The sequence below is a fragment of the Vulpes lagopus genome, chromosome 9 (assembly GCF_018345385.1).
Source record: "Vulpes lagopus strain Blue_001 chromosome 9, ASM1834538v1, whole genome shotgun sequence".
Taxonomy (NCBI): Eukaryota; Metazoa; Chordata; class Mammalia; order Carnivora; family Canidae; genus Vulpes; species Vulpes lagopus.
In genome coordinates, this window is record NC_054832.1 from 65045685 (window position 1) to 65064075 (window position 18391).

The window sequence follows — 18391 nt, forward strand, 5'->3', positions numbered from 1 at the left end:
ATCACATGCTGTACGAGTCACTCAAAGTGTATCTATCATTCATTGTTTTTTAATGTATTCACAGAGTTGCACAGCCATCAACCCAGTCAATTTTAGAACATTTTCATCACCTCAGAAAGAAACTTCTCTACCTATTGCTCCCCAATCGCCTACCTCCTTCCCTAAGTAACCACTTTCTATCTCTGTATTTGCCTATTTGGGCAAAGATGCCTATATATTTTTTTACATAAATAGAATCATGTTATATGTGGGTTTTGTGAATTCTTTCTCTTGGCATAACGTTTTCAAGGTTCATCTATATTGTCACATGTATCAATACTGCATTTCTTTTTGTGTCCAAATAATATTCCATTGCAGAGAAATACCACATTCTCCTTATCTGCTTATTAGTGGGTAGACATAGCACTTGTTTTAGTAGAAGATGGGAGGGAAAGTTAGGAAAGGAGAGGAAAAGAGAAAAACATACAGGATCATAGCTAATGTCGAAGGAACTACCATGTTATGAGAAGTGTGGGAACAAGAGACGTGAAAGAATAATGCAAAGCAATCAGGCCAATCCAGAATGTGATAAGTTCTCAAGAACAAGTAATCTGGTTCTGTGACCAGTAAGTGACATTGAAAAGAAAGGCATTTGGGGTGAGGAAAGGAATAGTGTTAACTGTTAAAGCTTAAAAGTGACTTCAGAGACATACCACCCAAGAGTAATATGTGGACCTGATTTGGATCCTAATTTGAACAAATCAGCCGTAAATGTATTTTTTTTTTTTTTAGATAGTTTGAAATAAATATGGATCAGATAGTAGGTATCAAAGAATTGTTATTACTTTTGCAGGGTATAATATTAAGTTAACTTAAAAATCTAATTTCTTGAGAATTTACTGAAGTATTTACAAATGAGATTATATATTCTCTGATATTTGCTATAAAACACTCCAGTGTAGTTACTGACAGCAGAGATAGATGAAACAAGATTCCGAAGTGGTTGATAATTGTTGATGGTGAATGATGATGAGTTCAGCAGGGTCACCACACCTTTTCTCTACTTTTGTGTTCTCTAAAATTTTCATTACAAGAATGTTTAAAAGAAAATTACTCTAGGGGCAGCCCGGATGGCTCAGTGACTTAGCACTGCCTTCAAGCCCAGGGCCTGATCCTGGAGATCCAGGATCGAGTCCCATGTCGGCTCTCTACATGGAGCCTGCTTCTCCCTCTGCCCCTCTCTCTCTCTCCCTCTCTCTCTCTCTCTCTCCCCCCCCCCCCTCTCTCTCTCTGTGTCTCTCATGAAAAAATAAATAAAATCTTTAAAAGAAAGAAAGAAAGAAAATTACTGTAATAGGAATTTTAAACTCATTGCCTTTTACTTAAACACCCATGATGAATTCCCAACTAGTCTAATTTCATAAGTTTGTACAGAACAGTAATATATGCATTTTCCTTTTCAAAAATCAAACTTCATAAGATTTGAAGATTTTCTGTTTTGCCTTCGTGGGGTGAAATTTAACAGGCAAGACAGATGTTGACAAGTTAAGGGTAGTAACAAATGGGAAAATTTGCATGGCCCCTAGTTTGATCTTCAATTAGAATTGCAATAAGGATGAAAAGAGTGTTGGTCTCTAGATATAGGGTCTTAGGGTTGGAGGAGTCTTTTTCGGTGGACTAGACTTCGACCTATTTAAATTCAGAAGGCTAGGGGTTAAATAATTTTTTTTTTAAAAAGGCTAGGTTCTGCTAGAATGGAAGAAGTTTGAGGAGAAGGCTCTTATAGAGTTGTTACAGAAAATAGGACAGGCTGCTAACTAAGGAGAATGATGAGATTGTTCAGCAGTTTTGAGGGCCCGATTAGTTTGGTAATCCCGAATTGATAAGATACTTTTGGCCTATGAAACTCCTTTTTCATCTCCTTTCAGGCTACTGTAGGCCCTGAGAGCCAAATAGTTGAATTTGTTCAGGGATGATTTCTTGGCCAGGTAAGTTGTACAGGAGGTTAGGCAAGGTTAGGCAAGGTTAGGCAAAAAAGATTTTGGCAAGAGAGTGGTTGAGATGGTAGACTGTAGATGCCAGGCTGAGCAAGAAGGGAAATTAGTCATGTTAGGACAGAGCTAGAGAGAAAGGAGGGGAATAAGTGGGTGCAAGTTCCCTTTGAGGTTGGAAAGCAGGTGTGGCATTTTTATAATTTTATTTTATCTTCACTATTGGCTTATAGCTATACTGTTTTGTTTGGTTTCATATGATTTCTTTTTTTTTTTTTTTTTAAGATTTATTTATTTATGATAGACATAGAGACACAGAGAGAGAGAGGCAGAGACACAGGAGGAGGGAGAAGCAGGCTCCATGCAGGGAACGCGACACGGGACTCGATCCCGGGACTCCAGGATCACGCCCTGGGCCAAAGGCAGGCGCTAAACTGCTGAGCCACCCAAGGATCCCCTGGTTTCATATGATTTCTAATAAGACTGCTGTAATTCTTTTCTCTTTTCCTTTCTACATAATTTCTCTTTCTGACTTTTTTGGTGACTTTATGACTATTTTTCAGCAAATGATTATGATGTGCTTAGTATGAATGATTTTCTTTTTGTCTTGTTTTTGCTGTTCTTGGGATTTGTTGAGCTACTTGGATCTGTGATTTTATAGTTTTCATTAATTTGAGGATATTGTCATCCACTGTTTTTTCAGGTTTTTTTAATGCCTTCTCCTCTTCCAGGACTCCAGGTCCATGTATGTTAGATATTTCATGTTGTCCTGCAGGTCATCATTGTGGTGCTCTTTTTCCTTTTTTTTTTTTCCCCGTCTTTAAGTCTTTTTTTCTCCTCCTCTCATCCTTGAACATATGGAGCATATTTATAATAGCTGTTTTAATGCCCTTATTTTCTAATTCCATCTTTCTCACATTTTGATCTGTTTCTGTTGATTTTTTCCCCCCTCCTGGTCAGATCCTGCCTCTCTTCTATTCTCCGCAAATTCGAGCCACCTGGGGTGTTTTTTTTTTGACACCAGTCAATTCTCAGATACTGTGTGGACACCAGCTGGGTGTCCAGCAATTGAGTTCAATTCAGACAGAGTTAATTGTCAGACTGCCCAAATTTAAGGCTCACTCCCACAAGATTGCACTTCATTTCAAAGGCCAGTTGCAAGTATCAGGTCATCCAAATTTCTGACTAAGTAGCTATCAATTGGGTGTCCAATGACCCCCCCCCCTCAGGTTTGATAATTTACTAGAATGGCTCCAGAACTCAGGAAGCCATTTGACTTATACTTACCAGTTTATCGTAAAGGGTACAAATGAATAGTTACATAGGGCAAGATCTAGAGGGGTCCTGAGTGCGGTACCATCTGTCCCTGTGGAATCAGGGTGTGCCACACTCCTGGCAGACTGTATGTATTCACCAATTCAGATACTCTGAATCTCCTAGTTCAAGAGTTTTTATAGAACTTAATCTCTAGCACCTCCCCACCCCCAGCCAATAGGTGGGGCTAAAAGTTCTTACCCTTTAATCTCTTGGTCCTTCTAGTGACTAGTCTCGTTTTGAGGCTTACTTGGGGCCTCAGCCAGCTCACTTTTTTTTTTCTCAAGAATTAATTAATTTGAGAGAGAGAGAGGGAGCAAGCTCATGCATGAGTGAGTTGGGGGGGCACAAGGGGGCGGGAGAAGCAGGCTCCCAACTGAGCAGGGAGCCTGATGTGCAGCTGGATCCCAGGACCCTGAGATCATGACCCAGAGCCAAAGGCAGACTCTTAGCCCACTGAGCTACCCAGATGCTCTGTAACTCACTTCTTTTACATAAACCCAGATGTAATCAGAAGGGCTGTTTTATGAGAGACTGCTGTCACTCAGAAAATTCTAAGGGCTTTAGGAGCTCTGCACCAGGACATGGACAAAGACCAAATATTTATTTTTATTATACTGTACCACCTTAACCTCCCTGCCTCTGATATCTGTATCCGTAACTCAGCAAGACCACTGGGCTCCGTTTGGGTTCCCTCTCCTTATGCTAGTCTGAAAACTGCCTCCAAAGCACTGAGATGGAAGGCTGCCCTCATCATTTCTCTTCTTTCAGAAGTTAGAGTCCTATGCTGCCTCTTGTTCATTGTGTTTAATATATGTTGTTCTCTTTGGTTTTTTTGTGTGGAGGGAGGGCAGTTCCCATGGCATTTAATTCTTTATGGACTGAAGTGATAAAGAGGAGATGCAGAAAGGACAGGAGGTTGTAGTCAGAGGTCATTGAATTTGTGATTTGGTAGATGGTACCATTTTCAATAATTACCGGGCAGTTGGGTAATGTAGTATAGAGGACCAGTAGGATGTGTGAAAGTCAGTAGGTGGAGATGGCAGAGTTTTGGGTGGTTTCAGTCACAGACCTATTCCCTAGAATCAGGTGCTAGAGTCTTTGGTAAATGTTGAGAGGATAGGAGGTCTATAGAACAGCTAAATGAAATCCCTAAAGAATCAGCAGCAAAAGGGATACTTATAAAAATGTACTTTAAATTTTAAGAGAAAAACACCTTAGAAAAATTAAACTCACAAAATAGCAATTTGTGTAAGTTTATCTTTTGGTTTTCCGGAAAAAAAAAAGACACTTTTTAAAAAAAATTTTTTTTTTTTTAAAGATTTTATGTATTCGTGAGAGACTGAGAGAGGCAGAGACACAGGCAGAGGGAGAAGCAGGCTCCTGGCAGGGAATCCAATGCAGGGCTGATCCTCAAGGATCACGCCCTGAGCCAAAGGCAAGTGCTCAGCCACTGAGCCACTCAGGCGTCCCAGAAAACACTTTAAAGGTGAACTGTAGAACTAGAAACAGTTCATTCTGTAAAGGTGGTTGTATGTTTTGTCTTCCTCAGCAGTTTAATTAATATGTAAAAGGCATCTAGGGGAAATGGTGGCTTTTGGGGCTACTCCCAGAAATTAATAAATGGAATGTGGTTCCCTTGTATCTGTGGCAAGATGAAGTGGTGAAAATAAAGCCAGAACAACCTGATTTTAACCTTTGGATAAGTTAGAAGCCGTCATTTTAAAGAGCAGATTGAGCCACTTCAGCTCAAAGGATCATTTCTCTTCTAGGGGGCTGCTCTGCCTGTCACATTGAAAAAAGAGTGTCTAAACACTTCGAAACCAGTTGATTCTTAAAACAAAACCCTGTTTTTCACTCTTTTTCTTCTTGCAGTACATTAGTAATGGGTTTAGTTTTGAATAGTCTGAATTTGTGAATTAACCGGTCTCTGTTTTTGCTGTAGGCTCTGCGCTACTTGGCAGAATGCCGCGCTAACAGAGAAAAGATGAAAGGAGAGCTGGGAATGATGTTAAGCTTGCAAAATGTTATACAGAAGTAAGTATGTTAAGCCTGCAAAATGTTGTACAGAGGGTGGTCTCCTAAGGCAGTAGAAAAATGGATCTTCCTATTAAGTGTATGGTGATTGTTAATACATCATTTTCCTAAAATTTTTATTCTGATATGAAGGCGTAGTTTTGTGAGTTATATGTCCAGAAATGTTCGGATGATCAGTGTTCTGATTATTCTTAAACATTGATATTAATAGTACTTAGGAAAATGTTCAAATTTTATTTAAAATGTTGATAAATATACTTATGAATCATATCTTTAAAAATAGAATCCTACATTATATGAAATTATGTGAGGTATATGTAAATTGATTTGCTAGCAGAGCAACACAGGTTACTAACTGCATTTGAAAGTATGCAGTATTATAGCATCTTACAAAGTTCTTTCGCTACTTCATCCTCATCTTACTCAAAAGAACCTTCATCAGTATCATGTCGAAAAGCGGCTTTTGATATTTTCCTGAGCATTATTAAGACATTTCTTACAGCCTTAAGGCCATTTCATTTGAATTTTAGCAAATAGGTGGTTGTTATTTGTTTTTTTTTAATTTGTTTTTTTTAGACTTTATTTATTTATTTGAGAGAGAAGCAGAGATAGCAAGAGAGCACAAGCTGGAAGGAAAGGGAGAAGCAGGCTCAGCAGGGAGCCCAACATGGGGCTCAGTCCCAGGACCCTGAGATCATGACCTGAGCTGAAGGCAGACACTTGACTGAGCCACCTCGGGGACCCATAAACGGGTGTTTTTGTTTTTGTTTTTAAGATTTTATTTATTCATGAGAGACAGGGAGAGGGAGAGAGAGAGAGAGAGAGAGGCTCCATGCAGGGAGCCTGATGTGGGACTCGATACCGGGACTCCAGGATCAGGCCCTGGGCCGAAGGCAGCACTAAACCACTGAGCCACTTAGGCTGCCCCAAACGGGTGGTTTTTAATTTTACCTTTCATCTATTTTTTTTTTTTTAATCTCCATTGTCTCATTTTGTTACTTACAACCTTTTGAGGTAGATTTGACAGATGATAGTTTTATGCGCAAGGAGAATACAGAGTCCAACTTGGTTATCCTTTAGTGTCGTTCAGCTCAGTTTCCCCATGGAATGCCTGGTTTTGTTCCTTTGTTAGTCTTTGCTGCTTTCCTATTAAAAGGCTAGAAATTGAAGATTAAGTGTTTTTTACATTTCCACTGTGTCTGGAAGCAAAAAAGCTGTGCTTCTGTAGCTTAATCTTAGTTTACTCTGTATTTTGATCTTCTACTAGACTTGACTGCCTTTTTTTTTTTTGACTGCCTTTAAAACTATAACTATAATGAAAAAAAAACTATAATGAGTAACCATTTAATTTATTTGATTTAAAATAAATTGAGTAATTGCCAACACAATTGTCTTGTATTGGCATTCTGTTTCCTGCTGTCTAATCAATGCAGACACCAATAGTGCTAAGAAATAAAGTATCCAGTACAGGGTATACAGATGAGGTAATTTACAACTACATGCAAGTTGTTCCTCCTAAATCCTTGCCACAACCTCCCTGCCCCTCCACCCAACTGGGTCTTCTTTTTTTTCATACTTATGCAGTGACTCCTTAAGTAGCATTTTAAAAACTTGTATTTATTTTAAAAGGCTCTTGGGTGGCACTTCAGAGTCCTCTGCATTCACCTGCAGTTTCTTGCAAGAGTTAATGCATGTTAGGAGGTCCAGCTGTCTGCAGCTCCCCACATCAGCCTCAGACACAACTACTATCTCTGAGCTACAAGGGAGGATATGAAGTCTCAATTTAAAACCCTCCTCCTCACCTCAAAGGAAAGAATTCATTAGTTGTAAGTGTCTTGTTCACATCACAATTTCAGTGCAAACCTAATCAGAAATTGCATATCTGGCACATCCAGTACTTTTAGCTTCTGCACAAATTCAACATGGTAACCCCCACAGCATTCTAGGGCATAAAAGGGTCAAGAACAATAAATATCCACTCTAAATGACCACAGGAAAGAAATCTTGCATTTTCTTTGGCTTGACTGCTCACAAAAATTCTGTAATTCTGAAATGCTGATGGTTAAATTATATCAATGAAGAATCATCTAAACTGACTTCCAAGGCAGTGTGCTCTTTGTTTTAGTGTTCTTGGCTTCTGAATAAATTCTATTTTATTAGTCTTATTTTTTTAGAAATCTCTAAAATATTTATACTCATCTGACCAGCTGCCTGGTAGGATAGTTCTGTGTTGCCTTGATCTTTGATAATAACAAGATAGAGACTGAAGTTTTTGTTTTGTTTTTATTCAAGTGGTCAGTTAGGAATAAATAACAAAATATTAACTGCTGTCAGTTTCTTAATTTATTCCCTATGGTTTGAGGTCAGTTCCACTAGTGGAAAAAAAAAATTTTTTTTAAGATGTTATTTATTTATTCATGAGAGACACAGAGAGAGAGAGGCAGAGACATAGGCAGAGAGAGAAGCAGGCTCCATGCAGGGATGTGGGACTTAATCCCAGGACCCCAGGATCATGCCCTGGGCCTAGGGCAGGCACTTAAACACTGAGCCACCTAGATGTCCCATCCACTAGTGAAAATTTGGATTCTAGTTCTTACTTGGGACAAAGAATTTCTTTGACCCTCAGTTTCCTTACTAAAGCCTGCAGTGTGACACCTGCAAAGTGATCAAGGACACAATGGGATGACATATGTAGAAATGCTTTGTATATTTTAAAATGTATGAAATACAAGGTTGCATTATTCTTGTTTCTGATATGCTTTAATGCCAGATAATTAACTGGTTGTTTGTTTTTTTTTAATTTTATTTATTTATGATAGTCATCATAGAGAAGAGAGAGAGGCAGAGACATAGGCAGAGGGAGAAGCAAGCTCCATGCAGGGAGCCTGACGTGGGATTCGATCCTGGGTCTCCAGGATCGCGCCCTGGACCGGACCAAAGGCAGGCGCTAAACCGCTGCGCTACCCAGGGATCCCCTAATTAACTGTTTTTAACTGGCATATTAGCTCTGTTGGAAACAATGAAAAGTTCAAGCATAATGCTTCTGTAGGGCTATTTTATTTATTAATTTATTAATTTACTTATTTAAAGGTTTTATTTATTCATGAGAGACAGAGAAAGAGAGAAAGGGGCAGAGACACAGGCAGAGGGAGAAGCAGGCTCCATGAGGAAGCCTGATGTGGGACTCAATCCCGGGACTCCAGGACCACACCCTGGGCCCAAGGCAGGCACTAAACTGCTGAGCCACTGAGGGGTCCCCAGGGCTATTTTATTTATGTGATGAACTTAAGATTGTATATCCTGTAACAGGTGGTGGTATTGAAGTTCAAAACATGTGAAAGATTATTTAAGTGTAAGAAATTAGATGAAAAAATTAATGTTATATCAAAATATACTTTAAATTTGAACTTTATTTTTAATTTAATTTAATTTTTTAATCATGAATACTTGGTTTATTTCACCAGTGAATTTGAAACTCTCACCTTAGGCAAAGTACTACAGTAATTATACCAGGATTAGACAATTTCCTACACTGTCAAATATATAAAAGTTCCTCTTGCACTTTTCTCAACACTGACCAACAAGCAGATTCAGTCCACATTTGCTTTGATCAATCTACTGAGTTAACCCAAGCTGCTTCTTTAGAAATTCTGGCATTTCAGGTGGAAGAGAACCTGAAGTAGACCTTCACAGGATAATAGATGAACCACTGTAAATTTGAACTTTAAATATTTAGAGCAACTTTTAGAGGTCTCATAGATTAAACCTGTAAAGCAGTTTTTAGTTTGGTTGGCTAAGGTTTTAGTATATATGTGTGTATGTGTGAATGTGTATATATGTGAGAGAGACATCTCTAAAATAGTAGGGAGACTATATCTTTGTAAGATAAGTGGTATGTCAGTTCAGGTCATTGATATATCATCTGGAGAGGAGATTTTAAGATGAAGTTAGAAATGGGAGAGGTTTGTTGTGGGTAAGGTCTATAAAGATAGAGGATAATGAAACAGGACTACAGTCTTCAAATTTCAATGCAGATCTGTCATCTGTAAAAGAATAGAGAGGAAACTGAGGCAAGGAGTCTCAGATTGCAGTGCAAATTTGATAGTTAATTCAGCAGGTAATCCAGAGCAGGGATTACCCTGAGAATGAGTTTTGCGTTGGGCAGAAATGGTCAGGCCCTAGTGTCTCCACTGCTCAGTCATTGGTCAGGGGGGAAGAACCAGGCCTTGGTATGAAGGTTGAAATGGCGCGATGGATCTCAAAGTCATGATAGCTGGTGCCTCTGCCACTCTGCTTCCTCCAGCTAAAGGACAAGCTTCTTTCCTTTTTTTTTTCTTTTTTTTCTTTTTTTAAGATTTTATTTATTTATTCATGAGAGACTCAGAGAGAGAGAGAGGCAGAGACACAGGCAGAGGGAGAAGCAGGCTCCATGCGGGGACCCCAGTGTGGGACTCAATCCCAATCCCGGGTCTTCAGGATCACACCATGGGCTGAAGGCGGCGCTAAACCGCTGAGCCACCTGGGCTGCCCAAGGCAAGCTTCTTTCTTAAAGGGAAGTCCATGTAGTGTGTCTCTTTGGCTGCCACAAGTGGCTTAGCTTTTTAACTCAAGGTATGTTTTTTAGGACAGTGTGATCATTGCCGGCTTCTCCAGTAGTAAAACAGATGTACAACCATTGTATGCTCCATTATAATTTGATCCGATAGCCCTCTCAAAAGTGGAGATATGATGTAATAACTTATATGTACATTTTGCAGCTCATTTGACTATTGGAGATCTCAGATTTGAAGGTTGCCTTTTAGGCTTTTTAAAAGTCACCTCTTTACCAAAATAAGCATCTTAGAAGTTTATTTTTGTATTTGAATATAATCAAAACGTTAATAAGACTAAGTGTTTGGGTTGTAAACATGAAGATTGTGAAGTATTAAAGAAGTGTTAGACTCAGGTTTTGGTTCAGCATGTTTAACTTTGTTTTGTGAACTGTCTTGTGGTTTGGACATGATTTTCATTTAAGAAATTAGATTGCTGGGATCCCTGGGTGGCGCAGTGGTTTGGCGCCTGCCTTTGGCCCAGGGCGCGATCCTGGAGACCCGGGATCGAATCCCACGTCAGGCTCCCGGTGCATGGAGCCTGCTTCTCCCTCTGCCTGTGTCTCTGCCTCTCTCTCTCTCTGTGACTATCATAAATAAATAAAAATTAAAAAAAAAAATTTAAGAAATTAGATTGCTCTTGTAAATTTTATAATCTCTTCATCTGCTTTCTTTTGGGTACCTCTGTTAAAAATCAGAATGAAAAATTCTAACATAGGTCAGGATGAGTTTTATATATGCATAACTGATTTGGTAAATACACGCTTAGACGTTATTTTCCATTTGACATCTGCGTTACTAGATACAGGTGACTGATTTATTGTTAGTCTAACTTAACTAGTTTATGAATGAATTGGCACCTCATTATTATATAGATCACTTTGCTAAGCTATAGCACAAGAGATCTATTGCTCTAATTGCTTTCTTCAATATGGCTGTCCCATGATAGCCAGCGAGTTAGGATGGGATTCCAAACAATATTTCTGTTTAGGAGTACTGAGTTAGAGTTTTAGCTATGATTCCAAGGAACTGTGCAACTAAGGAAGTATAAAGATCTTCCCATACTCCAGAAAGATTCATAGAACATGAAAATATGTTGTAAAGGGATGTTTCTCTATTGACTAAAGAGAAACCTTCCACTCTGCAGTGATTGAAGGGGAAACCAAACAGCAGAAGTAGGTATGGAAACTAGACATTGGAGTATCTGGGTGGCTCAGTTGATGGAGCGTGGACTCCTGATTTCAGCTCAGGTCATGATCTTAGGGTAGTGGAATTGAGCCCCGGAGGTCTCTGCACCTAGAATGGAGTGTGCTTAGGTATCTCTCCCTTTCCCTCCCCTTCTGTCCCTCTCCCTGTGCATGTACCTGTGCTCTTACACATACTCTCTCTCTCTCTCTCAAATAAATGAATAAAATCTTTAGAAAGTGGACATCATTCTTCACATGGGAAGTTGAAAAAATTATTTTATAAAATAGAGAAGATTCTGCAACTAAAATTTTCACTCTTAATCACCATATTTTGTTTTGTTACAGAATTTTGCTGAGGTTTTAACACTTATTCAACAATAGGTTTTACTTGTGTTGAGGTCACATTGATGCTTACAAATCAACAATTGGATTGACTTCAAAGTCACTGTCACTTTCACTTTTCTAATTGTGAAGAGAACTGAAAGTTCTCTGTCATTCAGGATAAATCTGGCATTATGTCTAATTTTAATCTCTTCTATAAATAAAACCCTCTTAAAAGATTAGAACCCTTTTACATTTTATTTTTTTAGTTCTAGATCCCTTTATGAAGAGAATTTTCAAAATGTCAACCTAGGAGAACATCTAAATCTGATTTAAGACATTTGGTCTTGGTATTTGTAAGACATTGTAATCGGTATTTCAGGAGTAATATTTCTGATATAACATGCGTTTTTATAAAAGTACTTGTGAATATATAATATGAGGTATATTATAAATAAAAGCCACTATAATAAAGTGTAGCATCTCAACTTTAAAATATTTCATTTGGAGTACTTTCGAAAATCTTCGATTTTGAAAAGATGCCATAATAAATGAGTCTCTTCTTGTTAAAATCTTGACTAAGAAATTTGTACCTTATTTTTTTGTGTTCTTTATTTCTTTATGTGGTTTTAAATTTAGATTGAAATGATATCAGACTTACGGAAAAGTTGTAAAAACCATACAACTCTATCTAGATACCTTATACATACTAGATTCCCTAATTCTACTATTTTAATTTATCATTCACTGTCCATACAGGTTACTTGGTACATAAATATTCATAACATACATATATTCATTGTGAAGTATGTCTTTTAGGATTAGAAAAAGTACCCTTTGTCATGTTAATGCTTGGATTTAGAGCTGGAATTCTGTGTTGAGCTGAGTATACAAGCCCTGTAATCATTGTTTCTATTTGCCTGGTCTACATTTGCCCATTCCTTTATTTCTGAATCACTTTGTTTTAGTTGTCTTGTCTTGTGAGCCAAATGGAAAATTTTTTTCTCTTAATTGGTGAGCTAAGTCCATATGTATTTATTGAGTGACTGATAGGTTTAATCTCAATTCATTTTTGTTACAGTTAGCATGTATATTATGTGGTAGTAGTTGTATATCTTTGCATAGTTTTCTTCTTTTAAAAATTTCTTCTGATACTTAAAAAGATTTATCTTACTGTTACAGTGGTTGCTTTTGCACTTACACTTTTTTTTTTTTAAGATTCTATTTATTTATTCATGAGCCAGACAGAAAGAGAGGCAGAGACATAGGCAGAGGGAGAAGCGGGCTCCTCCCAGGGAGCCTGATGCAGGACTTGATCCCCAGATCTGGGATCAATCCTGAGCTGAAGGCAGACACTCAACTGCTAAGCCACCCAGGCTTCCCTGCACTTACACTTTTCTTAAAAGTATTGAGTTTTCTTATTTAAACTTCAACTATCTTGATAATTTTTAAAAATATTTTTAAAATTTATATATTCATTATAGACACACACACACACACACACACACACACACACACACACACGGAGGGTCAGAGACACAGGCTGAGGGAGAAGCAGGCTCCATTCCAGGAGCCTGATGCTGCACTAGATCCTGGGACTCCAGGATCACGCCCTGGCCCAAAGGCAGGTGCGCTAAACCACCCAGGGATTCCCTATCTTTATATATATTTTTTTTTAATTTTTATTTATTTATGATAGTCACACACAGAGAGAGAGAGAGAGAGGCAGAGATACAGGCAGAGGGAGAAGCAGGCTCCATGCACCGGGAGCCTGACATGGGATTTGATCCCGGGTCTCCAGGATCGCACCCTGGGCCAAAGGCAGGCGCCAAACCGCTGCGCCACCCAGGGATCCCTCCTATCTTTATATTTTTAATGATAATCTTTTGATTCCCACCTATATGTATTCCATAGTCATTGAGATTTTTCTAGCACTTTTCTTCTCCCTTTTCCTTTAAAAAAAAATTGTTTTGAATATAGTTGATCTACAATGTTATGGTAGTTTCAGGTGACTCTCCTTTTTTTAATTTGGGTTATTCCTGCTGTGTAGAACATTTCATTCTTTTTCCCACCTTTGTTTTAAACTTCTAGCCACAGTTAAATATAGAGAATGCTCATTCTCAGTCCTTTTGTAAAAAGTTTTCCTAGTCATCTCTTGGTTGGTGTTGAAGCTCATTGTCTAGTAGATTGCTCAAGAAAGGCTCAAATATTCCATGATTTCTTTCATGTTTAAAACTCTTTTTCTATAACCTTAATACTTGAAGGACTAGATCCATGGTTATCTTGAGATTCTTGAAAATGTTGTTGCCATTTTGCTCCATTTTGCCTTGATTTTTATTTTGTTTTTGAGAAATCTGATGCTAATATATTTCATAAAAGATAAGGACAGAGGTAGTAGTTAATATACCAGGAACACTCTTCTGAGCCATTTTCCTGCAGCATCATTCTTAATGGGTGCAGTTACATCCCACATCCTTCGTAGTTTTTTTTCAGTGTAGTTTTTGTAATTATTTGGAACAGAGGTTGACAAATATTTTCCTTGAAAAGTTAGATAGTAAATATTTTAGGCTTTGCCGGACATACAGTCTCTGTTGCCATTACCCTAGTGGGTCAAAACAGTCATAGTTAATATATAAATAAGTGGGCTTTGGCTCAAGGATTATGATTTCCCTGTGTTGGATTACCTGAACAGAGCTGTTAACTTCTTTCTTAGAACCCTATTTAAGTTAGATTTTTTTGCATTGGAAAGTGAGGGATAATGTTTTTGAGTTGCATAAATGTTACCAGAACACTTTTTCTTAGAAAACAATACAGGGAAAAAAAAAAAGCAAGAGCAATTCCTAATGGAAAAGTTAGGATGTTTTCAAAAGATAATAGCAGGGCTTAATAGTAAAATAGTATATTTATTGCTTTTGTAGAGTATATGGAAGTCTCACCTGGCCTTTATGAGTAATATAAAATGTTACTAGTGGCATCTAGAATAAGAGTAAATTGGTGTTTAGGAGGATAAGAAAATATATTCGTAATTAAAATTATTTTTGATATATAATAAAGATCAAGGTTCTTTTAGTTGTGTTTTATAATTTTGTGAACCTTTTCAGTATAGAAGACTAATTAGAAAAAGTGGTGAGGAATCAATATACTTCATTATGGAATAGTAAATTACTGAGAGCAAAATTCTAATTACTTAGATGAAAGAACTTTTCAAGATAGTTGTTTTTTTTTTTTTCTGTGTCAGATTTTAAAGACTGAACTAAATCCAGGGCATTAATCAGCTCTTTCAGTTTGTACTTGCCTTAAAAGATTAGGGCAATTAATACTTGTTTAATTATACAATCTCTCTTACATTTATGGCCAAATATACCATAAAACTCTAGACTTTTTCTTTTTGAATGTTTTGAATGATAGTATTTGAACAGTAATTTTTAAGATTTTATTTATTCATGAGAGACACAAAGGGAGGTAGAGACATAGACAGAGGGAGAAGCAGGCTCCCCTTGGGGAGTCTGATGTGGGACTTGATCCCAGGACTCTGGGGTCATGACCTGAGCCAAAGGCAGACCCTCACCCACTGAGCCACTCAGGCATCCCTGAACAGTAATTTTTTTTTTCTTTAAAGACTAAGATAGCTTCCAAATCTGTAGATGCTCTTGGATTTTCCTTTTTAGTTTAAAAGTATGTTTTAAAAATAAGGACATAGGGATCCCTGGGTGGCGCAGTGGTTTAGCGCCTGCCTTTGGCCCAGGGCGCGATCCTGGAGACCCAGGATCGAATCCCACGTCAGGCTCCCGGTGCATGGAGCCTGCTTCTCCCTCTGCCTGTGTCTCTGCCTCTCTCTCTCTCTCTGTGACTATCATAAAAAAAAATAAATAAATAAAAATAAAAATAAGGACATAATTATTTATAATTGATTTATTGAATGATACCTCTAGTGCCCAGATCAAGAAATAACTTCATTTGTAATTCAGTTTTCTTATGTGCTTTTGTTAATTTAATTTTGCCTAAGACAGAATTTTATTTCATTTTAAGAGGGATCTGGGTCTGTAACTAGATCTCCTGTTTCATAAGAAAGGTAGCAATAAAATTAGTCCTTTGAGTACACCTGAAGACCATTCTTAACAGTAAGAACATCACATTGATTTGATTGTTATCTTTTTAAAATCTTTTGATTTTTAATTTTTTTTTAAGATTATTTATTTTTAGAGAGAGCACAAATGGGGGTGGGGGTGGGGTTTGAGGGAGAGGGAGAATCTCAAGCAGACTCCCCACTGAGCAGGAAGCCAGACATGGGGCTGGATCCCAGGACCCTGAGATCAGGACCTGAGTCAAAAGCAAATGCTGAACTAGCTAAGCTATGCAGGCACTCTGGCTTTGGTTTTTAAGTAGATAGAAACAAAATCTTCTCGAAAGGAATTTATTACCTTGTGAAAATGATGAAATTTTGGAATTATGAAATAAGGAAGTTAAAAACGGTGGTGGTGGGTGTATTTATTTACTAGAACCATTTTTCTAATCTGTCCTCTGTAATTGCTTTATCTAAGCAGGCATACTGTGTGACTCTATAGGTAAAATACAGTTTGTTGTAAATCCTTAACTTTCTTTTTTTGTTTTTTGTTTTTTTGTAAATCCTTAATTTTCTAATTAAAAGATAGTGCATGGGATCCCTGGGTGGCGCAGCGGTTTGGCGCCTGCCTTTGGCCCAGGGCACGATCCTGGAGACCCAGGATCGAATCCCACATCAGGCTCCCGGTGCATGGAGCCTGCTTCTCCCTCCGCCTGTGTCCTTGCCTCTCTCTCTCTCTCTGTGACTATCATAAATAAAAAAAATAAAAATAAAATAAAAAAAAAATAAAATAAAAGATAGTGCAAATAGCCCCTGTAGCAGCGCAGGCAATTGTAAATGCACATGTATAACCTTTGTAAATTGTTTTAATCAATAAATGGAATTTTGTCCCCTCTGTTGGTGTTAATACGGACTAGTACAGGTTTATGAGAGAATTAAGCCCCAGCCCCTAAGAAATCCAATAGAGTACAGATTATCTTCTCTCCTGTGAATCTGGAATGGCTCTAGCTCTATACCATCTCCCAGAGAATTGAGAAAGTAGTCACTTACATATTTTCCTTATAGAGCCAAATCTTTTATAGGACCTCAGTCAGAAAAGGTATTAGAGGAATGGTTTGTCAGACAGATGGGAGCAATAATTAACCAGGAAAAGAAGAGTTAGCTTAAGGAAACTGACAGCAGAGGCTATCTTCCCTTTTTACTATAACTTCTGTCCAATATGGTTATCATTAGCCACTTCAGGCAGTTTAAATTTAAATTAATTAAAATTAAATTTAAAAACCGGGGCATTTGGGTGGCTCAGTTGGTTAAACATCCACCTTTGGCTCAGGTCATGATCCCAGAGTTCTGGGATCAAGCCCCACGTAGGGCTATAGGGCTACCTGCGCCACAGGGATCCTGCTTCTTCCTCTCCTCTGCCTGCCGCTCCCCCTGCTTGTGATCTCTCTCTCTCTCTCTCTCTCTCTCTCTCTGTCAAATAAATAAATCTTTAAAAAAAAAAAAGGTAAAAACCAATTTTTCACGTGTACTTACAAGCCATATTCTCATTATTCAGTAGTCATATGACTAATTTATTACATTTCCAACATCTCTGAAAGTTATATTGGGCAGTACTGTTCTAAAATTTCTTTGCCTATTTATAAAAGGCTATTTTTATATTTGGATTACTTTTATTTCACGGATTATTTTCTTAACAAGTTCCAGTAGAAGAATTATGAGTCAAAGAGTAAAGATACTTTTGTGTCTTATCACTGTTCGTTTTTTCCCAGTAGTATTGATTATATTCTTACCAATTGTTTCTATTTTATTGAATTTTTTCAAACAGTGAATGGATTGCTACATTGCTGTTCTCCTATTCTACCTTTTCCAATTTTAGATCAATTTAAAAAATGTTTAACTAAAAAATGTTAACCTCTTCCAGGTTGATATAAGATGGATGGCATGGGTAGGTACATAAATTCACTGAATTTGATGTAGAAATTTTTTGTATTTGCATTTTTCACGAAACATTCTCGAATTTTACATCATCTTCTCAAAGGTGTTAATAAGCCCTGTGTGGTTTAGAACTACTTTTATAGTTCTCACTCTGCAGGACAGGAAGATAATAACTTGATGTTATAGTGGGTTTTGTTTGTTTGTTTTGTTGTTGTTGTTGTTATAGTGTTTTAATATTTTTTCATCACTGTTCATCAGGAACAGGTCTTGAAGTAATGTATTCATTTTAAAATGTTCTATAGGAAGATCATTAGTTGAGTCTTCTATTATATGTTGTGATTATTCTTTTTCTTAGTTGGTGCAAATGCTTGAAAACAGTATTGGTGGTGGAAAGGGGTAGCAAAGACATTGTTTTTTTCCTGAGTATCTTTAACTACTGTCCTCATACTTTTTATAGTTTGTGGTTGGCTAGTATTTAAAGTATCTCAGAACTGCAGTGACCTTTTCAATACTGTAAGAACAGCTATCAGAAAAGTGCTGAGACATCTCTCCCCTCAAAATAGTCTTTTTGATAGCTTCTTGCAATACACAGCTAAAATTTTTCAAGGTAATTGATCTCTGTGGTCAACAGTAGCAGTGAGTATAGTAAATTGAGTGCCCAGAAAATTGCCAAATTAGTACCCCTGGAATTGAAGCTCTGTATAGCTTGAAGATTTATAGTTTGAATATTGAAAATTGAAGTGTTCCTGCTCATTAAGTAAATAAATGGATTCTAAAAAGTTTAGTGAGGCCCTGTGGAGAGAATAGATCTCCATTCTTGAAGAGAAAAACATAGAAAATTAAGATCAGTAGTATGAGTACAATTATAGTATTTTATTATTTAAAAAAAATATTTTATTAATTTACTAATTTTAGAGAGAGGGTACAAGGGGGAGAGAGAATCTCGAGCAGACTCTGCCGTGTGCGTGGAGCCCA

At 37.5% G+C, this 18391-nt stretch overlaps 1 protein-coding gene across 2 annotated transcripts in view; it reads left to right on the plus strand.

The window, feature by feature from the left end:
* The window catches only part of ARMC1 (armadillo repeat containing 1), a 39480-nt gene that overhangs the window by 6183 nt on the left and 14906 nt on the right, over nucleotides 1-18391 (plus strand). For both annotated transcript variants that reach the window (XM_041769532.1, XM_041769531.1), the window contains exon 3: nucleotides 5230-5321. In XM_041769532.1, the coding sequence (XP_041625466.1) occupies nucleotides 5230-5321 (92 nt within the window). The remainder of the gene's footprint in view (nucleotides 1-5229; nucleotides 5322-18391) is intronic.